The sequence below is a fragment of the Elgaria multicarinata genome, chromosome 8 (genome assembly GCF_023053635.1).
Source record: "Elgaria multicarinata webbii isolate HBS135686 ecotype San Diego chromosome 8, rElgMul1.1.pri, whole genome shotgun sequence".
NCBI lineage: Eukaryota > Metazoa > Chordata > Lepidosauria > Squamata > Anguidae > Elgaria > Elgaria multicarinata.
In genome coordinates, this window is record NC_086178.1 from 48,003,731 (window position 1) to 48,030,091 (window position 26,361).

The 26,361-nt window shown below is 41.6% G+C and overlaps 1 protein-coding gene across 1 annotated transcript; it reads left to right on the forward strand.

The window, feature by feature from the left end:
• The first annotated feature begins 173 nt into the window (after positions 1 to 173).
• ATG4B (autophagy related 4B cysteine peptidase) lies at positions 174 to 26,361 on the forward strand. Its single transcript, XM_063132274.1, has 13 exons — positions 174 to 276; positions 10,744 to 10,842; positions 11,383 to 11,454; positions 12,641 to 12,739; positions 13,782 to 13,883; positions 16,164 to 16,236; positions 19,049 to 19,128; positions 19,345 to 19,541; positions 20,532 to 20,610; positions 21,021 to 21,166; positions 21,466 to 21,522; positions 23,985 to 24,078; positions 25,373 to 26,361. The coding sequence occupies exons 1-13, from the start codon at positions 267 to 269 to the stop codon at positions 25,444 to 25,446; spliced, it is 1,182 nt and encodes a 393-aa protein (XP_062988344.1). The 5' UTR covers positions 174 to 266; the 3' UTR covers positions 25,447 to 26,361.

Here is a 26,361-nt window from a genome sequence, read left to right on the forward strand (position 1 = left end):
TCGGACCTAAATGAGCCTGTTTGACGGTCGCACTCTCTCCGTACAGCAAAATGGCATCTCCCAAGTGGCAGGAGGAAGCGGTGCAGCGCAGAGGAGCTTGTTGACCTCTTCAACTGACCTATCCGCCACTTACATGGGCGGTGAGGCGCTCTGTGATTGGACGAGAGACGGGTTGACAGGACGAGTAGGCTAGAGTGCGCCGCTGTGGTGATCTGTGTCTATCAGGAGATAGCCGTGGCCGCCCCTGACGCTTCAGTGGGGGCAGGATGGATGCGGGTGAGAAGGGGGGGAAATATCTGGGGTGGGAAGGCTACTCGGGGGGGGGCAGAAGTGGGGGGTTCTTTGTATTTGGGGCTGAGGGCAGTGGGTGTGCGAAAGGAAAGAGGGTCGGACGGTTTGTCAGGAGAGGGTTGTATTGCGGAGTGGGCTAGCGAGAGGTCTCTGTGCCTGGGTGAGAGGATTGTTCAGTGTGGGGGCAGGGGGTGGGATGAAGAAGGGTCTTTTCCGTGGGGCTAAGAGGTGGCATCTAAAAGAGACGCGCTTCGTATATAGAGGTGGTGGCTGGGTAAAGTTGTCAAAAAGAGTCGGGCCAACGTGCTACTTCGCCTCCCACTCTCTCTTTTTCAAATACAGAGAGCTGCCATGGCATTGTATGTTTCTTATGCATTCACTGCTCATGCCAGCATGTTCTTTTCTTTCTTAACTTGAGCAGACGGTGTGGCTTACAGACTACAGTGCTGGTGCTTCATCACCACATGGTGCCCTGACCTATTGACATTATGTAGGGGTAAAGTTTTATAAAGTTGATAAGAACTCAAAAGATCAGTGGAACTTCATGTCAGATGTCTTGTTTATGGCCTTCTAGCTGAGGAACAAATGTTTGTATTGCTTTCCTACATAAGTAGCTGCGGTGGATTGGACCTGGCATGTTGTGTGTAAGGGCTGTCTGACAACTGATCCTAATGTTTTTGTCTGTCAAAGTGACACCGAAAAAATCTCTGTGATAATGGTAAAGAATAAGATGTTGAATGGGGTAAAGTCTTCATTCTCCATCCACTCCCTGGTTTTCCTCAGATGAAAAAAAAAATGTATGATGTTCTTTATAAAAGCTGAAGCTGCTGGTTGTTTTGTCTAAACGAGATAACTAAGAAATAAATCCAAATACATTATCTTTGAGTATGCTGCAGTAAGTATTGTGCTAACCTGTATTGAAAGCCCCCATATATATCACAGTTAACTGATTTTTAGTGTTTGACAGAACTGCAAGGGTTTCTTTTCTTTTTCTTTAGTGTCATGTGATCAGTTGTCACATGATAATCAACTGTTCCAGATCAATCATGGTACAAAATGTATGGCTGCTAAACTATACAAATCTGTGCTCCTCACTGTTGTCTGATATGAATGCTCGTAAACAACTCAGAATTGTGTCAGTGATCACTTACTAGTGACTCTCCTTGTGGAAGAAGCTTTTCTAGTTCAGGTCAAATTGTTGGGTCTTCCTTGCTTTATATTTGGTGCAATCCACTATTGATTACATTTGTGTTCTGCTACCTTTTCTTCAAGGAGTTCAGAGTGAATCTCTCTGTGAAGTAGGTTAGGCTGAAAAATAGTGACTTCCCCAATACTGTTGAGTGAGCTTCACATCTAAGGACCAGACCAGACAAGAAGTTGTTGTTTTTTTAATTAAAAACATATATATCCTATTGGTCTGAGGAATCCTAGTAGACATTATAGTAGGCAGCTTACAACAAAGTCAATAATTGAACTATGAAAATCCACCATTCCAATTTACAACATAACAGAAAGCACAAAGATAGCAGCAGAAAACCACAATGCAACAGCAATCAAAAATTTAAAAATATTCAAACAATAGAAATTGATCAAAACAGCAAATTAAAATTGTATGAACTGGATGCCTTCCTAAAAAGGAAAGCACTGCCAGCAGCACATTCTTAGCTTTAGTGTGCCTTTAAAAAACAGATGTGCCCCCTCTTACCCAATTCTAATCAGGACTGCAGTGTTGGCAAAAATGTAAAGCTCCCCTCCTATACATGTTTATTCAGAAGTAAGTACCACGGTGTTCAGTGATGCTTATGCCCAGGTAAGTTAATATAGGACTGCAGCCTTATAGAGTTTTGCTCTTTCTAGCTTTCTGTTGGTTGCTTGCATGTAGACCTGTTGAAATAATTGGGCTTACATGACTAATTGAAGTCCCATTCATTTCAATAGGTCTACTCTAACAATTATTACCCCATGTAAATAGACATTTTGTTGCATTTTGTGATTAATAGTCTTTTGAGTTTTCTAGGTTCTGATTTTATCTCAGTCATATTTTGCTACTACTTTTATGAGCTGGGTTATATCTCCAATGCGCTGCAACTAGCCTGAAGTTTGCTTAGTTTTGTGAAAAGGGAACTATGATGAATGCTCCATTTAACATTGGTTGCTAAGGACCAGTTGCCCCTGAAGTTGCTGTTGAAGATAGTGAAGCGGTGGCTCAGTAATTGGGGTCGTTTGCTTTATTGTAGCAGGCTTTAGAGAAACACTTGTGGTGTGTTTTGCTTTGATCTTTGACTGCCTTCATCAAGGTACGATTAAGATTTTTATGTTACTAAGAGACTGTATTCTTTCCACTCCAGGTGTGGAAGTTACAAAACAGGTAGAACAAGAGTGTTACAAGTCCTGGAGGGGGGATAATTTTTCTTCTTTTTTGGACCCCTTCTTTACAAGGGTTCCTCAGGAAAATAATTTCCAATAGGCTGGCACCAATCAGGATGAACCTCCTGACACACCCTGGTCTGTCCAGCTGCTTGGGGAGTTTCTGAGCGCTGTTGCCAAAGTCCTCTCCCTTCAGCCCAGACCTAAGAAAAAAAGAAAGGCGCTTTGGATTTTCCTTCCCAAAACCTAGGAATAGCAAGTTTACCCAAACTCTTTTTAAAATCTTCAAACACAAGAGGTAGCTTTGTAACCATGCAATCTTTTGTGTAGGGAAGAGTTTAATGAAAAATCCCTTTTAAAACAACAGTCAAATGTCCACTATAAAAATGGCATTTATTTTCTGGGGAGGGGAGGGAAACCAAGGGAGGCAGCAATCACAGATATACACAGAATTCCAAATAAAATAAGCCAGTCTGACTTATCTAGTCACATTACCAACCTGACGATACTTTTGGATCCTAGACCATATGCTGGTTCGGACGACATGCTAATCAATGGGGGTGCGGTAATAGGAGCAAAATGGAAATCAACCGTTGATTAGCATGTTGTCCAAACTCAGCTGCTGAGTTTATTGTAGAAAGGATGGGCTGAGAAAGAGAGTGAGAAAGAACGCATCCGGCTTCCAGGTGGATGATATATAGGAAACGTTCTAGAAGGACTGAGGGACTCTTTATGGGGACCTCTAATCAGTAAAAGGCTGCCCCTTTGCAGAGATAGGTCCTATACTGTGATAGCCTCCATTTCTATTGTCAGTGGTCTAGCCAGAAAACCAGAAAATTACCTAGTGGCTGGAACCACCTTCTTAATGATGGTACCTTACAACTCAAAAGCCCAAGGTGGTTGGAACCAGTCAGAAAAAGAGAGAAATGGGTTGTCCCGTTTCTCCCTTTTTCTGACCTGTATTGGATGCCTCTCCTCCTTTTGTTTTTGGGGTTGGAACAAGTCAGCTTATTCAAAAAAACAAGTGGGGGGAAAGGAATTTTGTATGCATTTTGGAAGACAAAAAAGGAAGATATAAGGCTAGCTAAAACTATTCAGGTTGCCCAGCAAGGTGCCAACTGGCCCTGCTAGGGGCTACTGTGGATCTACAGTATATTAAAAGTAGGGGTTTGTTTCAAAGAGCTTTTGAGTTTGTTCATATTGCTTTGCTGATGTTTCATAGAGTGTGTCAAGAATCATGTACCATTTCTAGGAGTGTGGTGGCAATTCCTCATTATAGTTAATTTCTTGACCTTTCTTTGACATGCAATGTCAAGCTAAGCCATTCTGAGAATAAGCCACAGTAGGTTGGTAGTTTGCTAGTTACTCCTGACAGATGATTGGCTGCTCTACGCCTTGCCATGGCTTATTTCCCCCTCAGTTCTCCTGCCACTCCAGACATGTATCCCAGGTGCCTTTACAGCAGAAATTCCGTTTCCTCATTCCCTATGTGAGCACCCTTTCTGCAATTGGTCCCTGAGCTTGCCAGCTCATGAGGAAAACTCCCCTATCAGATTGTGAGATGCATATAATTTTCTAAGCCCTTATGAATGCAGTAATGTGTTTGCAAACTTAAATTATTATTATTATTATTATTATTATTATTATTATTATTATTATTATTATTTTATTTGGAGTTTTCCGTAAGTGTGCAAGAACGCAAGACCTCCTGTCCACTATTTAGCCCAGTAAACTGATATCCCCCTCTTGTCAATTTTATTCTTCCCTGTTTGCCTTGCTAGCGAACACCTTTCAAAAACAAATAGAAAGGCTGTTTCACATACTACCAGAGCAATTGCATCTGTCTGAAAAGCCCCTTCTCCTGTACTTGTAGCTTCCCTCCACTGTTCTCCATTGCTAGCTGCAAGATACATATGGGTTACAGTGCAATGAGGGGGATCAGTAAAGATGCGCAAATTTCAAGGTAAACAGTGGAGGGAAGTAGGGCAGGCAGTGGGATTGATAAATATACATAAATTTAAGGCAGAGCAGGGAGTGTGGGGGATTGGTAAATATATGCAAATTGTAAAGACATGCAAATTCAATGGCAGAGCAGTAAAGTGGAGGGGAAATTATGCAAATTTCATAGCACTGAACTTTCAAATGTGCGCACTTGCACAAGACTGATTTTTTAAGAATTTCTGAACGTCTTTGGGGCACTCTGGTGTTCTTTTTTTCTTGATTTTTGGAGCACATGGTGGAGGGCACGGACAAGGGATGAGGGAGAATGGGGTTGGCACTAGCAAGATTGCAAGGAATGGCAGGGGTTTTCACCACTCTTGCCAGGTGGATCTCTAGCTATTCTTGATAACCCATCATGAAGATGCACTGCCCGGTTCAAACACCCTGCCCAGTTTAGATGTCACATGGATTCTCAGAGTGGCTTGTTCACGGAAAGCAACTCATGATGAACAAAAAATGCTCTGGGTTCAGACGTCACAATGTGCTACTCTAAAACAGCCCATGGTGACAACCCCCTATGGTTGATCATGTTGTATGAACCAGGTCATTGCCATAGTTACTTCATTTGAACTCTTCCTCATATAGTGTATACTTGTTGAGTTAAAGTTGCCAGATGTCTGTAAACACTTTGGCCCCATAACCCAGATGTTATGGGCTCCATAACTCAGATTTATCACAGTGGCAATGTGAATGGGATGCTTGCTTCAGGATATCTTTTGTCTTATGAACGTGCTGTGTGGTATGGGATGAGGAAAACATTTGCTACAGGTCAGCATTAATTTCTTATATGTATAGACAGAGCTTCACAGTGGGGCTGTTTGCATGACATGACAGCCTACCACGGGTAATTTAAGCCACAGTGAAGCTGTGGTGCATGCAGAGCACTTGGGCCACCATTTTGAATATGCAACTATTGCTTGGGGGTTGTTGTGTCATGTGAACCTGATGAGCATTGGTTATGCAAGAATTAAATAGCACTCACATAACCCATGGTCTGTTTTAGGGTTATGTGAGGGTTGTTTAACCCTCACATAACCCACACTCACCACGTTCACATTGACAACTACTGAGCAGAGGTTGTATTTGTATGCCGTCCAAACCCAATCACTATGTAAACAAATCAGTCTCTCATCTTGATCTACAGAATATGGTTCTGGAGGATGCCCCATTCATTTCTAGTGGTCTGTCTTTTATGTAACCATCAAAATAAAACAAAGCACACTTTTGGTAGTACTTCTTGTTCGGAATCATAAGTCAGTCATGAGACCATCACTATCTAGCGACAGTTTCTTAATATCAATGTCCAAGGTCAAAATTGAGCCAGTGATCATGTGGTGAAAGGTTCCACAGCTGCCACAATAAACTAATCATCTGAACCATGTGTCTGTGATTCCTGAGCTCATCTTTCTGCCCTCTGGTTAACAACATACTACTTTCTTGGCCACAATATTTCAATGGCTGCTACATTTTAACACAGAGCAGTTCTTGGCATGTAGCTTAATGGGTATGCTTGCTGATTAGGAAATGCAGTATTTTTTTTATCAATGTATTTAGAATCGGGTTGCCAGGTCAGTTCATTCATTACATTGTCTGCACATGGTTTAGCAAGGAAAGTAAGTCTTGGTGGTATTTAATGACAGAAAATCTAGCTGCCCTGTGGTTCCAATCATATCTACTTCCCTTGCTCGGCTTCGTCCATTTTCTTCTGCTGCCCCTTATGCCTGGAACGCTCTACCAGAACATTTGAGAACTACAAGTTCAACCGCAGCTTTTAAAGCGCAGCTAAAAACTTTTCTTTTTCCTATAGCTTTTAAAACTTGATTTTGTTCTGACTTTATACTGTTAGTTTTACCCTACCCAGTGCCTGTTTACCCTACCCTGTGCCTGTTTGCTTTCTCTTCCCCTCCTTATTGTTTTATTATGGTTTTATTAGAATGTAAGCCTATGCGGCAGGGTCTTGCTATTGACTGTTTTACTCTGTACAGCACCATGTACATTGATGGTGCTATATAAATAAATAAATAATAATAATAATAATAATACATGCACAAAGCTGGTAGTTAGGTGATGCTCTAACTAACTGTGATAAGAAGGATCTGATGAGAGGCCCTCAAAGTCCTTTGCTGCACTGCTTAGCAGTAATGCAGACCGGCTAAGCAACTCTGCTTAAGGTGCAATCCTATGTTAGACAGAAAAAATGGCCATAGGACTTTCTGGCTGCTGGGGAATGCTGGGAGATGTAGGACCTTTTTTTCTCTAAGCATACTTATTGTGCCTTTACTTAATTATCCTAAAGAACCTGCATGAATCAACTGGGTTACTTGATTAGCAAACTGAATTACAAGTTGTTATAGGGCCTAAAGCGTATGGGATTTTTCTTTCTTCTCGGCTGTCTGACTTCACTGATCATTGCAGATCAGTGTACGATCGGAGACTGCTTTCTCTTCTTTTTTTTATGGGAAAGTAGAAAAGATAGAGGGGGGTGTAAAACAAAGGGACTCATAACAACTAGACTGTTCAGACAAAAATATTGACAGAACTTTATCAAATAAATTATAACATTTTTAGAAATAGGAATGACTCCCAAGATTCTTTTTCTTTTTCTTTAATGAACAGGGTTTGGTATCTTTCAGGTACCTGCAATATTAGCGCTCTGCCTAGAGATGTATTGCTGTTTCTCAAGCTATATGTGGGTTAGGTCATTGTTGCACGGAATAAACTGCCCTTCTTCTTTCTCTTAAAGACATTCTAACGTACCTGTCACTTTAATGTCATTGCTCGTCTTAGGCAGATTCTATTCTCAAGTCATTTGTTCTCTGTGTTGATCCTGGTATTTAGCAAAGAAAAAACAACACTGCTGTGTGATTTGTATGTTGAAATGTACTACATGTATACTGTAATTGTATGAGATGTGGCATGCTTAAGGCTTCACAGCAAGGACCTGATGGGTCTGAATCAAGGTGGAAAGTTGAACTGTTTCTTAATTTACTTTTAGGTATTTATGGCTTTGTTGAAAAAGGCTCAGCAGGCATTTCTCAGAACCTCTTGCATAAAATATCAGACAGAATCACAAGGCCCACAGGACATGATGCCCTCTAAGGCGAGGTTGCAGAGCATGTGAAATTTGAACTGAATGTGTGATCTGGAGATCTATTGATTTTTGGACTATAAAATAATGAGGGCAAACAAGAGACAGATGTGATGTTGAGGTGCAGGTTTACTTCAGAGCCTAACTTATTCTTGTTGACTAGTTCCAACTCATAAGAAAAGTGAGGATACCACACAGGTCTCTAGTCTTTTTTGTTATTATTAAGGGGGCCTAGAATTTTCTCTTTGTATGGGATTTAGCCTCTTGCTACTTGCGATACTCTGTGTGTACTACTCAAGACTACTTGATATTATTTTTTCTAATGTGGCTATGAATACATTGGGGAAATAAGTAAAATGTAATATAAGAAACAAGTATGGGAGTACTGATTTTGCTTCTAATAAAAATGCTATGTATGGCAGCTTCGTAACCTGTGTATCAGGAGAGAAATAATACCCATGCAGTCATTTTCTCATTAGGTTTCACTTTGCTTTTCCTGACATGCCTTAACCTGTGGTGTTTAGACAGGTGGGAGATCCCAAGCAAGATTAGTTTGTCATATAGTTTAATGTCTAATGGCATTATATTGTGAAGCAAGGGAAAACAAAGCTACGTTTGCTAGGAATTGTTGTGGATGACTGCTCTACAGAAGATTGAAGGGTAGTTGGAGCAGTCTGTTTGAGATAAGTGATTCTAAGAGAAAAATGCAAAAATATAGGGACATGTGGAAAGGAGTAGTGAAGGCTGGAGGTATTCTGTCCTTCATATTTACGACAATGGTGGCACCTGTAGTAGAAAGCATGATTCACTTCCCCCTCTCCTGCCGGAGGGTTTACATGAAGCTTGATGAGTGCTGCATAAGGTGGGATTAACATAAATTGCAGGTGAATGGCTCTTCCATTGCACTGTGAAGCTTTCCAAAGCATGAATCCCAAAATGGATCCAGCCTGTGTATGCATAATGTGATGAGAAATAGTCTTCTTCTGGGGAGAAAGGAGCCTTCCTTGCAATCTGAATCCCTGAAGGGGCAGTGGTTTTTCAAAATTAAATAATACTCCAACCTTCTCACTTGAGGAAAATTGTGGTCTTGCCTTTTTTTAAAACCTCAGCCTGCATTAACATGGGACCCAGTTCTATTTTTTACCCTATGTACTTCCCCCTGCCAAGCCTTCTTTGCTCCCATCAGTCCCTGCATCTCCCCACCCCTCTTAAAAACACACATACAAACCCCGAAACAAACAAAAGGGCAGTGGGTGACTTTGGCGTGATCCACTAATTGAAAACCAGTGGATTCCACTTGAGAGTATGCGGTGGAAAAACAAGATCCAGCTTGACATGGAGCAATCTGTGTGCGTTTTGTTGCTGGTCCTGAGGCTTCTTGTCGAGCTGTTCAATCCCCAACCATTGGCCGTGGTAGCGGAGGATGGTTGGAGTTATAGCCCAATATATTCTGGAGGGCACCAGGTTTGCGAAGGTTTTTCATTTTGTTATGATGCCATTCAGCAGTTAAATATCTGGTCCTTCGATTATAGGTATAAAATATATCAGAGGATCCCATTATCTTTGATTCATAGCACATGACAACAACGTGAATAAACTTGCTGCAGAAAGCATCACTTTGTTCAGCTGTTTAGAATAGGTTTTAGCCAATGTTACTGTGGCACTTTAGCTACCAAATCACAAAGATTCCTACATTTCGCTGGCTCTCCTACTTCGTGGGCTACCTCCAAGTAGCAATAAGAATGATGGGACAGATTGCCAGCAAGAAGCAGACCGAGAACAGAGCTCCTATACTAGAACCAGCATTTGGGGAAGGCTGGATTTCAGTGCCTTCATTACCTGAACAGCATATACATTTTTGAGAAGATGATTGCTGTTTGGTTCTAAAGTGGTAGCTATTTTTGTAAAGGGTGTGTGTCATTTTGGGGGTGTGGGTCGGATACCTAGATAATTTACTCAGAGAGAGTTCTGAGTAAACAGAAGACCTCAGAAGTAAGCATATGGTTGCAGAGCACTTCTTTCCAGGTTGCTGTTTTAGACTATTTAAAAAAAGCTGCTGAGTGATCACACTATTAAAAGTCAGTACTATACATGTTTACTCAGAAGTAAGTCTCTCTGTTCAATGGGGTTTACTCAAAGGTAAGCATGCAACAGATTTTAGTATGATTTGGATGTAAACACAGATGAAATCAATGGGATTTACTCTTGAGTAAGGGAACCAGCAGATCTCTGTTTTATGAATTGGAGATGCACAACTTTGCATTATCAAAGTAAAGGAAAATGGATCATTCACAAATACAAACAGGTGGAATTTTGCATTGGTGGACTATCAGGGAAATAGTTTGGGGGGGGTAATTTAAAATCCCAAAAAATCAAGGGATGAACCGATCTGATTCAAACTTTGCATGGCTAAAGCTCTACTTAAGAGCTCTCAAGGTCCGAAGTTTCATTTCTTTATCTTTAAAAATGAGGGAGCTACGGGCAATGAGGGTGGGGTTGGACCAGTAAAAAGTCCATTCATTTGGACGTTCTACACAGAGTGCTGGAGGAGGAGAATCACCCCACCCTCTCCTTTCAAAGCGCACCCCCCCCAACAAAGGAAAAAGTGAGAGAACAGCACTCCATGGAGGCTTCAAGGTGCATTAAATGCACTTGAGGAAAATAATCCAGACTTTCCTCGTTCTAGGATAAGACAGAAAACGCTGGGGAAGAGGTAGGGTGTCTGCAGGACAGGCACAGCATCATGTGAGTACCATGCTGCAAAACCGCACACCAGGCATGGCGAGAGTGCATTAAATTGCTGGTGTGATGGAACCTAGAGAGGAGAAAGAGATTGTTTGGGTTCAGTTCTGAGTAATTCTTATTTGATTAATTATTTGTTTAGCATCCAGAAGTCTTCTGTTATATTGTTATTCTCTGCATCTTTTGTGTTTGGATGGGGCAGAGACCTTAAAAGCTGCTGGTGACTATCTTGTGTGTTCTTTGTTTTTGAACAGCTACCCTCACGTATGATACTCTCAGGTTTGAGTATGAAGACTTCCCAGAGACCAAAGAACCTGTTTGGATCCTGGGGAAAAAATATAGTGTATTAACAGGTATTTATTTTGCAAGTATTTTAAGTAATTTGAAGAGCTATAAATATTCCAGTCTGCTGCCATGAACCCTGCTATCTCACATTTTCTCTTTGTAGGCTTTGACATGGGATGATGAATGTAGTCTTCATCTTATTCTAACAGCCCTGCCTTTCTTTTTCCCCCCTTTCTCAACTACTCCCATGTGCTTTAATGAATATATTTTTTTAAAAAAGAAAGCAGTCATTGTTCAGATATGGATGTTAGAGAGTACCCTCCTTCCCTATATCCCTATATAATTCTGGTCTCTGGAACCTAAAAGTTGAGAATGAAAGGTGCCCAAGATAAGCTGAAATGTTAAAAAGTGTTCATCCACACATATGCTGTAATAGTATGTCCTGTGCCTTTTCTAGTCTGCAGCCCAGATTTTTGATGGGACTAGCTAAAAGTGAACATTTTCTTATTCCTGATAACTTGGCTTATTAAGTCAATGACAGTATCATTGAATTAGCATGATGCCATTTTCTGAAAGGATATTGATATGTGTTATTTTCAATTGTTTAGAGAAAGAGGAGATCCTGTTGGACGTGACCTCTCGTCTTTGGTTCACATACAGAAAAAACTTTCCAGCCATTGGTAAGCAGCAAGGTTAATTTTCCAGATAATAGTGTAAATGAGGCTGGCTTCTTCTTGAATACCTGATTTTGCTATAGCCTAGTAAAGCCAACAGTCTTGTGTTGGTTTGCCCTCCAGTATTTGATAGGCCATTCTAACATTTGGGGTGTGTAGAAATGTATTGGTGTTTGGCTGTCTAGGTTCAGAAAATGAATTTACATTTGCTTCTGGTATGTTGCTGATATTTGATTTCATTCCCAGCATTCATAGGGAAAAAAGGAAATATGCTCCCACTTTGAACATAGGAAATATGAACAAGTATGGAAATTGCAGAATACAAAGTAAATTTGTTTTGCAAGGGAGTCTGTATGCTGTTTGGAAGCCTGCCTTTCTGCTTCTCTTGTTTGTTGCACATCTACATATAGGTTAAAAAGTGACTGACAAAACAGAGCTAAGCTTACATTTCTTGGCATCTGCCTTCAAGGTTGTTAGTTTTTCAAAGAATACTGGAAGCCAAAGTGGTAATTCTAAGAATGATGAGGATAGAGACAGTTCTTAGGAAGGAGATACCTTCCATATAATATAACTGTGCAATGTTTTTAAAAACTAATCCAATGGATAGGCAAAAATGAATGACAATGGAATGTAAAGGTTTCAGTCTATGCATCCAGAAGTTGTCATTTCCCCCCTAGTATCACAGGATTAGATGGTTTATCTGTTGGAAATAGATATGGTATAAACATCTGATAACAGACTTCTCGGGATTTTCTGTTGTGACTTCTGAAATGGTTATAAAGGAGTGTAATTTCCCCAAGCTATTTTGTATCACATCCAGGGTGTTTGCATTTTATAACAATAGTTTTATAAAGTATTTTTTCTTTATATATTAAATTTCTCATTTGTTTTGATTTTTTGCCTTTAGTCTACTGAGCTGGAGGCACCAACACAACACTGGAGGCAGGAGTATAGGTAGGGCTCAGTGCGATGCAGTGCTATCTAATGTGTGTTCATATGGGAGTAAGTCGCACTGTGTTCAGTGTGGTGTAATCCCTGATAAGTGTGCATAGGGTTGCAGCCATATCCTGGCTTCTGGGTCCTCCAAGTCCTGTCCAGGTATACAAAAAAAAAACACTTCCTATTGGTTCACACTACTTGTCGCACACTTGGTTAAAAGCTTGGTTTCTGTGCTCTTTTTTGCTGGCTGCAGGGGGAACAGGTCCTACATCTGACACTGGTTGGGGCTGCATGTTAAGGTGTGGACAGATGATCTTTGCTCAGGCCATGGTTTGCAAGCACTTAGGCAGAGGTAAGTCAAATGCAATGATAGTGAGAGGACAGGATATGTTAGTGTGTACAAATAATTTAATGTCCTTTAAAAAAACAGCTGTCAAGAACTGCATGACATGGGCTGCATTCGAACCACAGGATAGTCAGTGGTGGGGTAATAATAAACTTGACAGTTGTTTATCTAAGGGATACTCCCCACACAACATGATAATAATCAAACTTGGTGTGGATTAGGATCAGTGTTGAGTCCATGCTGAGTTGATTCATTCATCTCCTGCACTCCCCTTCCTCAGTCCTCCCGTTAGTATCCCACTTGCCATTGCCGCTGAAAATCTATCCAGCCAGGACTAGTGTGGCAGCCACCTTTTTGACCACCCTTGCTTTGCAACTCTGTGGCTGGCAAAATAACCAATGGTGGCCGAGGAAATAACCAGACTTCTGTTGACTGCACCTAAAAAAATGGATGTTGTAGAGTTGGGGAAAGTGCAGACAAGGCCAATTAAATTGATCAATGAGGTGGAGCAACTTCCCTGTGAGGAAAGGTTACAATGTCTGGAACTGTTTATCTTAGGAAAAAAGTGAGTAAAGGGAGTCATGAAAGAGGTATGCAAAATTATGCATGGTGTGAAGAAAGTGGATAGGGAGACATTTTTCTACCTTTCTCATAATACTAGAACCCCACAGTCATCTCTTGAAGATGATTGGTTGAAGATTCAGGAAAGATAAAAGAATATACTTCTTCTCACAGTGCATAGTTAAACTGTGGAATTTCCTACCACAAGATGTAGTGATGGTCACCAATTTGGATGACTGTAAAAGGGGGTTAGACAAATACATGGAAGGTAATACTATCAATGGCTACTAGTCCTGATGGCTATATATTTCCTCCAGTATCAGAGGCAGGGTGGTGTTGCACTGATGTCTTACTTGTACATTTCCACTGTGTGAACAAGATGCTGGATGAGATGGGCCCTTGGTCTGATCCTTCTTCTTACATTCTTAAAACAAATAAAGTGCAGAGTTGAGAACATGGTTTTAAAGCATCTCCTTTTGTGTCTCAGATTGGAGGTGGTTGAAAGGGAAGAAACAGACGGACAACTATTACAATGTTCTTAATGCCTTCATTGACAAAAAAGACAGCTACTACTCAATCCATCAAATAGGTAAGATGGTTACCTACACTGTGTTCATAGAAGTGGCTCCTTGGCATATTCTGTCAGTAGTAGATTCTTCTGGTTTCATTTTTCAAAGAAGCCTACTTAAAATGTACCATTTCTAAATGTTAAGAACCTGGGATGTTCTGATGTAAACTCATGCTTACTAACACCAGTCTCTGTTGCTGTAAATCAGGGATGGGGAATCGGTGGCCCAGGGGCTAGACTTGGCCAATGGAATCTCCCAACCAGCCTGCCAGCCTCTCCTCCGAGGTCCCTTCTCTACTGCTTGGCCCCATTTCCCTGCTGCTCAACTATTTCCTACTAATCAGCTGAGCAATGTGGGATGGGAGATTGCTGGGCAGGGAAAAGATGAGCTGCAGGGAACAGGCTGTGTAGTTGCAGAACTTTCCCACTTTGCTGATTAGTCCTCTCTTTGCCATCCAGCTGAGTGGGGGCAGGGGGGAGATCACAGGGGGAGGTTGACATGTCTCCTATGTCTGCACTGCACAGCTGAATGGCAGGAAACAGCTGAGCAGCAGTGAGTGTGGGGGTCACAAAGGAAGGTTCAAACCACTTGGGGGAAGGTGTGGATGTGGAGGGGAAGAGAGAAGGGTGTGGCAGAAAGAATAAGGGAATATCCCTGCCCACTTTTGGCTCTGATGCAGCCGGCTGCCAGCTTTGCCCCCATCCACTACTAGTCACAGACCCACCCACTGCCGTTATGGGGCCTCTGAACACTTGGCCCCAAAGGAATGCAGCCCTGGACTGAAAGCAAAAAGGTGCCTCACATTTATTGTGAATGAACAAAACAGCATATATTGTTTCTGCCGTTTAGAAGGAAAGGCCAGTGTATACATCTTGAAAAAGAAGGAAACATGGTGATGGCAGTGATCCAGATCTCCTATTTTGTGGAACAAGGCAGCCATTTCAGAATAACATTTAATTCAATAATGGTGCAATCCTATACATGTCCATTCAGAAATAGGCCCCATTGAGTTCAGGGTGACTTACTGCCACAAAAACATATACAGAACTGCAATTTAATTCTTGCAAATGCATGTGTCACCTGAATTTTACCCTCATAGTTCATGCAATCAATACTAGAGTATGTGTAATTGCGGTAGATTATATTCATTTCCTAATGAATATTCTACATGTTGTGCCAGAGAAGAAGTCTGGAGTCAAGATACCCTATTCTACAGAACAGAATAGTCTGCAGTGAATTAAATCTTCATCTGCAACAGTATAAATAAGAACTCTTGGCGTATCTGTTTTTCAGAATGTAGAAAGACATATGCTCAGAGGCAAGCACGCTGAATAAAAGCATATTAAGAAAAACCTTTCAAACACTTTAGCCCCTTTTTCCTTGAGAAATAAAATCATTGGAGAGCTATTAGGAATGCTTCTTTTTTTTATCCCACTGTGGCAGAATCTCTTTCAGTCCAAGGGCCAAATTTCATTTGGGAGAAGCTTTCAGAGGCTACCTTCCAGTGGTCTGGAGGCAAAAGGAGCAGGGCCAAAATACCAAAACTACTGGCATATTTCAGCTTAAAACCCTTCCTGCCAGTAACTAAGCCTTAGGAGAGGCCTTTCAACATTTTTGGAATGGGGAAAACCCTGCACAAAAGTCAACAAACCATTAATAGATCAATGGTCAGGGGAGGGGGAAGGAGGTGGAGCCAAGAGAAGAGGGTGGGGCCTTTGGAGCACTGCCAGAGGGCTGGAGTTGGGCCCCTGGGCCTGATTCTGCACCCCTGCCCTTGGCTACTACCCTTGTGCTGAGTTTCGCATGAAACAAAGTCTTGACAAAGGGTCCAGCAGGTATTCAGCTTAAGCCAACTCATGGAGGTAACATTGTTTTTTAAATTGGTTGTTTATATGTCTGATGCCAGGGAGTGTTGGATGTTTTTACTAGACTGATTTCTTTGTAAGTTTCTCTTTCTCTGGCAGCTGCAAATTACCTCTCAGTCGGAGAAAATGGTCTTGTGAATTTACCTTTTTTATACTTTTCTTGATGTCCCTGGAAACCTCTTATCCTTGCTGAGTACAAAAGCTTTCCCATTTACCCCAAGAGTGATTAGTGCATTTCTCGAAAGCCTACTAATATACCTTCTTAGCTGGGTAAAAAGACTGTTGTTTGAGACATCTCATAATTATTTTTAATGAGGTTTTGGCTTCGGAGTGTTAGCAAACCCTCAGTACCTGTTCAATTTAGTTAAGTACCCATACTGGTACAGAATGGGCCTTGAGTAATATTGTGGACCAATTACAATTTGTTTGTTGCAGCCCAGATGGGAGTCGGAGAGGGAAAATCCATAGGCCAGTGGTATGGACCAAACACAGTTGCACAAGTACTCAAGTAAGTGCTCGGTGGTTCAAAACTCTCATGGGTATTCTTTAGTTCACAAATCTGTTTGGAGGTATTCATGCATAGTGAATCAAAGGTTGATTTCCCTCCTCTGTTGTGACAAATCATGGAGAATCTGCTCAGTGCTGCTTTCTCATTTTCCTTCCAAATGAGAATTGCCCCCATCAGTCAAAGGTGAATCATGCATTTGAGGCCCACGACTCAAGATATGTCTCTGGAATGTTGTGTCCCCTTTGGAATGTTGAGAATTGTGGAGTCTTTGGGCCTGTGCTGTAGGGATGGTCTGTATAAGATGAATCAAATTGTTGGCACAAAGACAGGACAGGCAGAAATTTTAGCCACATTTTCACAGCTATTCTAGATCCTTTTATTTATTTTTCATATTGATGTACACCAAATTAAAAAAATACTCTGCGCAGTTTACAAGTAAACAAATTGAAACCATAAAATTAGAGAGCAATCCTGTGGCCCCTAGATAGCGTCTGAGGAGCAATAGGATAGTTTGGATTCCCAAGTCTGAGGTCAGAGACAGAGCTCCAGCCTCAGTCCTGAGAATCAGAGCTGTGAACTGTGATGTTGGAGGAAAATTTTGAGAGTGCCTTGGACTGCAAGAAGATCAAACCAGTCCATACTCCAGGAAATAAAGCCAGACTGCTCACTTGAGGGAATGGTATTAAAGGCAAAACTGAAGTACTTTGGCCACATAATGAGAAGACAGGATACCCTGGAGAAGAGGCTGATGCTAGGGAAAGTGGAAGGCAAAAGGAAAAGGGGCCGACCAAGGGCAAGATGGATGGATGATATTCTGGAGGTGACAGACTTGACCTTGGGGGAGCTAGGGGTGGCAACGGCCAACAGAAAGCTCTGGCGTGGGATGGTCCATGAAGTCACGAAGAGTCGGAAGCGACTGAATGAATAAACAACAACAACAACAAATATGTTAAGACCTGCACCACAACAGATGGTGATCATGCGAACCGGCACCCTGAGTCAGACTCTGCCCTTCTAGCCCGGTATTGTTGACATAAAAAGGTCTTCACTTCTTGCTGAAAAGACTATAATGTAGATGCCAGGCAAGTCTCTCTGGGAAAGGTGTTTCACAACCATGGGGCCAGCACTGAGAAGACCTAAGGAGTGAGGTATCCCGGGAGCCTTTTACATGCCCATGATGCTCTGACTGTTGAATGATTAATACCGTATTTCTTCGATTCTAAGGCGCCATCGAATCTAAGGCGCACCCCATTTTTAGACCTGTTTATTTGGGGAAAAAAGATGCACACTAATTTCAGTACCACCAACAGAAAACCCTAGTTGTCACTGAGCAAGCTCCACTTTAAGGACTACGGCATAGCCTGGGTGTGAGGAAGTGATTGCAGGCAGAGCAACGGGAGAGACTGCCCAATTCTTATTGGGCAGCTGGATTTTGGCGCCACTGGGCTGAGAGGGGCTTAGGGGTTAGCAAAAAACAGGCGCTTACCCTCCTAGCTCCTCGTCCCGGCTTGCGGCTGCTGCAGGAACTTCCTCTTTTGGCTGCCTGCCTGCACGGAGGAGAGAGACAATGGAGCTGCCGCGTGAGAGCAGCTTAGGTGGAGCAGAACAGGTTTTTCCGCGGGCGTGAGGGGTTCAAGGCGGGACGCGCGCTTCCCGGCGCGGTGGCTGGAGGGGGGATCCGGTGCTTGGGGGGGGGTGAGCCTCCTGACTCTTGGAGCCTCTTGTGTCGTCCCGGCGCGGCTGACGAGGGCCGGAGCTGCACGGGGCGCCCTGTAGGCTCCAATCAGCCAGCAAAGCAATTTTACCATATTTCTTCGATTCTAAGGCGCCATCGAATCTAAGGCGCACCCAATTTTTAGAGCTGTTACTTTAGGGGAAAAAGTGCATCTTAGAATCGAAGAAATACGGTATAGTGAAGTAGAGTGATGTTTGTGGGACAGTGTTTCCTGGGTTTCCGACAGAGTCTGGCAATTAACAATACTGCTTCCTTACCTTGGAAATATCCCTTTTCTGCAAACACTTCCTTTTGTGTCTCAACTGCAAGTATACTCTTGGGCATTTTTGAGGTAAAGGGGAATGGGAATGATCCTGTGATGCTCATTTTGTGAGTATTCTGTTCAGCACCTGGGTTTATGAAACTGTAGGCTAGGAAGCTATTTTACTGAACCAAGAATCAGAATATTTTGCAATTGGAAAACTTGGATTATATGATCAGAATACATTTCTCCAAATCACGACATACAATTCTAATTTATTCCAGGTCAAAATATGTATTTTGCAAGGAGTAGGTGTTTTAGTGAAAGCAATGAATGGGATTGTAGTCCATGGGTAGTTCTATGTAGGGCAAACCCATAGAACTGAATGAGGCTTATGTTAGCCTTGAGTAAAGTAAGTCCCATTCATTTCAGTGGGTTTCTCTACACAGGACTAACATTGGATACTGCCCCATATATGTATAGAGGGGGGAAAGGCTGTGAGGAAACTAGACAGCATTGTGTAGACATTATTTTTTCCTGGGAGACATGCCTAGACCCCTTCTGGCTTCTGACCCTTTAGCAGAACTTTTGCATATATGCACACACTGGGAACAATAAGAACAGTAAAAGCCTGTGCAATACTGCATAATAATATGAAAGGTGAGACTTGGGATGCTGCCATCTGATATTGTACTACATAACTAGACTCTGACCTATGCAACGTGATCACAGCCAGGCAGCTCTCTAGACCTCCTGACAGTTTTAAATCCCTGATTTAGTTGCAGTGTCTCTTCTCTAACGCATTTGCATCTAACTTTTCTTTCTCCCCCCTCTAGAAAACTTGCCACTTTTGATACATGGAGCTCCTTGGCAGTACACATAGCCATGGACAATACTGTTGTGATGGAGGAGATAAGTAAGTATGACTGTGTTGTTTGTAGAGGTGTACTCTCTCTTTGATGAAGATGTCTGCCTGATACCTTGGAGAATTGCTTCCATCTGCAGCAGATAGGGTGACGGAAAGGGTTGATGGGACCTTCACAAACAGTTTCTCTTAAGCACTCTAGAGTATTCTATGTCTAGAAGTTGTTTGACACCTCTGCTGAGACCGTTTCTGCTTATGTCTTGGTAGGAAGGCTGTGCAGGCTCAGCTGTCCATGTCCTGGAGCTTCAGCATTTCCTGTTGCAGAATCAGACATACTTTCTAATGGGTATCCAGATGGAGCAGAATGTACAGACAGGCTATTGCTCTGGAAACCTTTAGTGCTGCTGATACCTCTTCGCCTTGGGCTCACAGACATCAATGAAGCTTATATTGAAACCCTGAAGGTAGGGAGGGAGGGGAGTCAAATAATTTGAACTACTGAGATAGTTAATATAATCCAGTTCCAGATATGTCTTCCACATTATTAAATCTACCAGTTTATACATACTTCCATACAGTTTAGCACTATTGTCTGTAATAATCTACTGTCGTCAGTGCTGGTCTGCTCAGGACCAATTTCATGCTCCGTTGTAAGGGTGAATTTGTCTGAAACACATGAACCACTTGTGGCAATTCAGTTGGGATATTGGAGATTGTCACAGATGGAGCGATCGTGTTTGCAGGCTTAGTGTGTATGAGCTGCGTGAGCTGAGCAGTTAAGGTTGGATGGAGAGTCGTCTCGATACCTGCTTCAGTGAACTATGTAGAATGCATGTTTGATTTAATTACGTATGTTTAATCATTCAAGTGCTTACATTTCTCCCTTTATGAGTAAGGTTGCAGTCCTATGTATATGCCACTGAGAGTAAGCCCCTTTGAAAACAGTTGGGGTTAGTTCTGAGTAATTATGCATGGCTTGTGCTGCGAAGTTTTATATTTATGGAGCTTGTGTAGTCATTGTTTTATGACAGTATTTGTCAGTTATCTTTCACCCGAGTTTTCAGATTACTTTAAGTCATTTTTACCTTGCTCTTTTTTGAAAAGGGTATGCAGTGTAACAGCTCTCTGTCCTCAAAATGGCTCTTAGGAAGCTGCCTTAAAACGAGTCAGATTATTGGCCCATCCAGCCCAGTACCATCAACACTGACTGGTTGGGGCTGTCCTGGGTTTCAGACAGGCTTCTTTCCAGCTCTACTTGGCAATGCCAGAGATTGAACCTGGGAATTTCTGCATGCTGAGTGTGTGCTGCCAGTAAGCCACATTCCCTCCCTCTGAATGTTCAGCAGGCCAGTGTGTGTTCCCATTTTTCTAATTATGTATTCCTCTCTCCTTGGATGGCTGCTCTAATTTCTGCTGGTTGCTATGTGACTCGTTGTGTATCTGTTATTTTCTAGCACTGTTTTATGATGCCTCAGTCCTTAGGAGTCATTGGAGGAAAACCTAATAGTGCTCATTACTTCATTGGCTATGTAGGTGAGTAACTGTTATCCCCAGGAGCATGTATACTGAGTACATCAGTGAGTTACCTAGCTAAAAGTTTGCACTGCCACTCTAAGCCTACCAAGAGAACAGCATTGTATCAGATGTGCACTGCCACATCATACGGCACACCTCACCATTAAAGAAAAATACTTTGCTAAAGGACCAATCTCTATGTATCCTCTTTGCTTAGATCCAGGCTTAATTGTGGGAAATACTGAGTGATCCACCATGGATTACCTCCTTGTGCAATTTTTCAATATGTCCTTTTGTGAGTGTCTAAGACGTCTGTGACTTTCCCAGTCTTGATCTAACAGTGTGCACATGATCTGCTCTCTTCCCATGGGAAGTTCAGTATTGTATTTCCTTTTTTATATAATTTCTCATTGTCTATTTTTGTTTAGGTGAAGAACTAATCTATCTCGATCCACACACTACTCAGCCTGCAGTGGAGCCCATGGACAGTTGCTACATTCCCGATGAGAGTTTCCACTGTCAGCATCCACCCTGCAGAATGAGCATTGCAGAACTTGATCCTTCGATTGCAGTGGTGAGCGTGTGTGTCTGCAGCTCACTTTCAGGTCAACTGAGGGCTGTGATCTGGGACAACCTTTATTTGCTCCTAGTTGATTCCTCTCCCTAGAAGGACACTGGTGTTGTGCTGACTTGTCTCTTCCATCTTCTCACCATATAGAACAAACACATTCCTGTACTAATCTTCTAGCTTTTGAAATGTGGCTGGTTTTGAAAAAATATTGAAGATATATTCACTTTATATTAAACATTATTTCCAAGCACTTTCTGTTTAGGTATTCTAGGCCAATAAAAATGTTGCCTTTCTTTTTGCAGGGTTTCTTCTGCAACAGCGAGGAAGACTTCAATGACTGGTGCCGGCAAATAAAGAAGGTTTGTATTGAGCAAGGTCCTTGTACAAAAGGACAATAAGATATTGCCTTTAAAATGTATAAATCATGAATTCAGCTTTGAATAGTACATACTAATAAATATGAATAAGTACAGCATTAATCTCAAGTCCTGTGTTGCCATTATCATCCTTGCTTGACCTGTTTTGAGGCGTGCCTTTTCCTGGTAGCTAAGACATTAGTGTTTTGCTCTATTAGGATAGATGAATGTTCAGTTTGTAATACTCTGGAGAAATGTATTGTATTCTCTTTCCCTGCTTTTCTTGTGCAATTCCTCTTACAATATTTTTTCAACTATTTATTTAACATTTTCTATCCCACTTTTATCATTTTTTTAAAGTCAAGGCAGCTTGCAAACAAAATCCTATGCATGCTTACTTGAGAACAAGCCCAACTGAATAAAATGGAACGTATTTCATTTCTAAGTAAACACACTGTAAGATAACAATAAATTAGCTCAATATGTCCCTTAGAACAAAAATGAAATAAAAATATTTATTTATTTATTTCAAAAGATGACAACAAATTAGCAACAGCTTTAATATACAAATCCATAAAATGTCAAAATATAAAAAGAGCAGTAACACTAAAATAACAAATAAAACCTAAAAGAGAAGCAGGGACGTTACTGAACATTGGCCTAAATCTAAAGCATTAGTCACATTTTAAGTCAGGAATGGGGAATGTGAGGCCCTCCAGATATTGTTGGACTATAACTCCTATCATCCCTCACCACTGGCTGTGCTGTCTAGGACTGATGGGAGTTGCAGGCCTAACATCAGGAGAGCCTCACACCTTCTCCACCCTCTTGCTATTTCCCACTGAAATTAATGGGACATAAATTAGTCACAGCTAACTCTATTGATTTCAGTGGGGCTTTTAAGCAAGATAAACTTTCTCTGGATTTCAGCCATTTAAAAGCTTTGGCAGATAACAAGATCTTTGCCTGGCACATTCAGCTCATCAAACTGGGTGCCAGGCAAGCAGCCCAGGGGAGATTGTTCCACACTTGGGGTGGTATCATCAAGAAAACCCCAGAATGAAAGACAACAGTAAGCATACAAAGATTATAGGTGGCTGTGTTGGTTCAGTAGAGGCAGTGATACCTTTACAATCAACTAAAATTTCACAAAGTGTGAATAAGCTTTTGAGTACCCCAGAACTCTTCTTCAGGCTGCATATTGCGTAAAAAAATAAAAATTGGGGTAGATATGGGGAGAGCAGAGCAAGAGCTGGGCATGATGGAGAAGTCCCCAAAGTTTGCAGTTTGTAAAATTTAGTGGAAGAATGCTGGTGGTACAATGCAGGCTGTACTAGGTGAAAAAGAGATTTCAGGTTGCACCACAGGCCACTGGGATGGAAACTCTAACAAAAAAGCATACTATTGGTCAAAACGGTATGATAGTTTTGGTTCTCAGTTCTTGTGCTTTAGGAGGGTCGTGAGCATTCTTACAGGTTTGCACTTTTAAGAAACTGGTTTCTCAGCATTTAGAAAAGACAGATCTGGAAAATACAAATACAGTAACAATGCCTGAAACCCCCCATTTATCTTAAAAGACACATCGGGCATTCTGTAACTATTGCATCTGGTAACTTGTTAGGAAATAGTTGCCTCCCTTCTTCTTCAGGACTTCAAATAAATAGGAAAAAATGAAAAATGGAGGGAGTGGTGAATCCAGAAGGAAAAGAAATGTGAATTAAGGGCTTCAGATCTCATATGAATAGTCATTTCCATTTATCCAGTTAGGACACTCAAAGTAGTTGGGTGTGTTGCTGGTTGAACTTTTTGCTCCTATTTCATAAGCATAGCTATTGTACTTGGTGCTTAAATACATTTGCATGATTTTTCTTGTGCATAATTTTGTTCTGCTAATTGTGGGGAGGTGAAAGGAAGTGTACAGGGCTTCTGAAACCACTACAAATCTTATTAAGTAGTTCCATCTAGCCCCTAAACACAAGCATATTTTTGCAATTGTAAGGGCTAGAAACAAACAAAAACAAATGCCAATTCCCATCCCTTGAAATTCCAAGGAAGTTGAATTTTACTGCCAGTGCCTACCCTCTCACCAAATTGGGCAGATTTCTGATTTTAAAATAATCTATGGTGTAGTGGCTAGAGTGTTGGACTGGGAGTCAGGAGATCCGGTTTCTAGTCCCCACCCAGCCATGGAAGGTCACTGGGTGACTTTGGGCCAGTCACAGACTCTCAGCCCAACCTACCTGTTGTTGTTGTGAGGATAAAATGGAGGAGAATTATGTATGTTGCCTTGGATTCCTTGAGGAGGAAAAAAGGCAGGATATAAATGTAATACATAAATAAATATACTGATAACTGAAGTTGTGACATAGTAGTGAAAGTGTGTCAGTCCAGCATTAACAAGTTAAACAGACACCTTGATTAAAAATGCCCAGCTAACATACCCCATTTCCATTCTCTTCCAACAGTTGTCACTGATTAGAGGAGCCTTGCCAATGTTTGAGCTAGTAGAACATCAGCCTTCGCACTTCTCTAGCCCTGATGTTTTGAATCTCACTCCAGGTAATGCTCACCAATTTGGCCATTTTAAAAGGGTTAGTAAGGGGGCATTTCAGAGCTTATGGATTTTTTGTTACTCCCAATGCATAATTATTGTGATAGCTTTTGCATCTGCTTTGTCTGAGGATCAGCACTGGATGTGTACATGAGGCGCTGGGCATTTAAAAACCCAGTGAGATTATTGTTAACTTCATTTGCAGTTCTGGAATAGTCAGCCCTGTACAGAAACACTGACAAAATGGAGCCTCTTGTGCAAATTCAATATAGTGACCATTGAGATAGTCTCTCATTAGCAGGAATGAACCCAACATCTTCCTTCGCAGAAATGCTATTACTATTTGCTACACTAATCTCCCTTAGTCTATCCTGTGGGTTGTGCTCCTGATAGACAAGATAAGAGTTCAGAGCCCTCCACTTACCTTATACCTTGCTGTCAAGAGCCAAAGGGGGGACGGGGACGGGGACAGAAGCGATTTCACCTTTGTTCCTCTGTTTAAAATGCAAAAAGCAGCGAGACAGGCCTCTGAACTTGTCTTGCTGACTTACCTTTCAGTAGGCAGGGAGTGGACTGGAGAGCCCATAGGATACGGCGTATTAGAGACTCTCCTCTCCCTGGGACCTTCTGCATGCAAAGCACGTGCTCTATCACACTGAGCTATAGCCCTTCCCTTATTTAGTTTAGCAGTTTGGTTAAACAGAGAAATGTATGAACATTTTAAAAAATAACTTTAAGGTGAAATAGTTTACTACAGATCTATTAAATTACCTGGTACCCAAATCTTTCCTTGTGATATCGTCCTTAGCAAACTATTAGTGAGTCTGCCTTATTGTCATCCATTTACAACTGCCCTCTTTGCACTGAAGACTCCAATATAACCAAGTTGTTGTTTCCTCTGCACATGGAAGAGGAAGAATAGACTTGCATATCACTATTAATATACCCAGCCACACATTCAAATTTTCAAAACAAAAGCTAGAAGTCTGTGTAGTGTAAATTGTACTCCTATGCAAGTGTAGCATGCAAGGGAATGTAGTTATTTCAATGTAAGGATACAGCATTGTGACATAATCTTAAATATGCTACCATCAGTGTCGTCTCCTAGGTATACCAAGTATGGGCCTAGGTGTGTTGCTGATCAATTTCCCCCTCTTCTTGCCTGAGCAATACTTTTATTTCCTGCTGGCTCCTGAAACAAACTCCGTCCAGTTGTGTTCTTGATTTGATAACTGTCTCTAAGAATATGAGTAGGGTTAAATTAATAATGGTTACCCTCTTTTTCATTGTTTTGTCTTGCAGATTCTTCTGATGCAGACAGACTGGAAAGATTCTTTGATTCAGAAGACGAAGATTTTGAAATCTTATCACTCTAAAAAAAGAACAAGACAAAAAAGCTAACTCTGCCAATTTGTGTTGTGGGGGGAGGGGAGCTCCTTGGAGAGCCTCGGGCTACCAGCTTTCATAGGTGCTTGTTGACATCCCTGCCTCCCATCCACCCTCGCATTCTGTGCAGCCTTGGAGCAGAGTGGATTTTCTGCAGCGGGATCAAGAAACGGGTCATCATTAAGGCCTTAATAGCTTTAGTCAGGCTTTCTCTCAGTGCAAGAGTACCTGCAGGAAAGGGATGCAGTGTTTCCTAGGAATTGAAGGTTATTTTTTATGTTAACAGGCCAAAGGCTCAGCAAGAATAGTAAAAAGCCCTTCTAGGTGCTTGATTCTGATAAGTTCTCTCCATTATTAGAGAGAATTTAATCTTGTTTGCTTCTGTCCCCCTTTTTGTAGTGTGAAGTGGATACCAGCATAAAATAATGCAGATACCTGTCTGATAGCCGTCTCCCTAGCCTTGAAGAACATGTTCTATGCCACTTGGGCGTACAAGCTCTCAAGATGGAATACTTGTGCTTTAGTTTATCTCCAATATAAGTGCTTCCAAGCAGACATATTACTGCTTTTAAGTTCCAAAATTGTTCTTTATTAAAAACAAATCACACCTCTGCCATATGGTGGTGTTCTAGAAATTGCAAGAGCCCATCAAATGTTACAGTAATATTACAGAAGATGAAATCGGACATTTTCAATATCTAGAGTAAAGGAGGGTTTAAGAGAGGTGCTTACTCAACTCAAAAGGCCATTCACGGTTACCTGTAAGGAAATGAACTGGCATGGCTTCATTAAGCATAACCTTTGTTTGTCAGGTATTTTTCTATTCCGTATTAAAAATACGGTGGCTGCTATTTAATAAAAACATTGTGGTGGTGGAAGCATCCACCAACTCACTTGAATTTAAA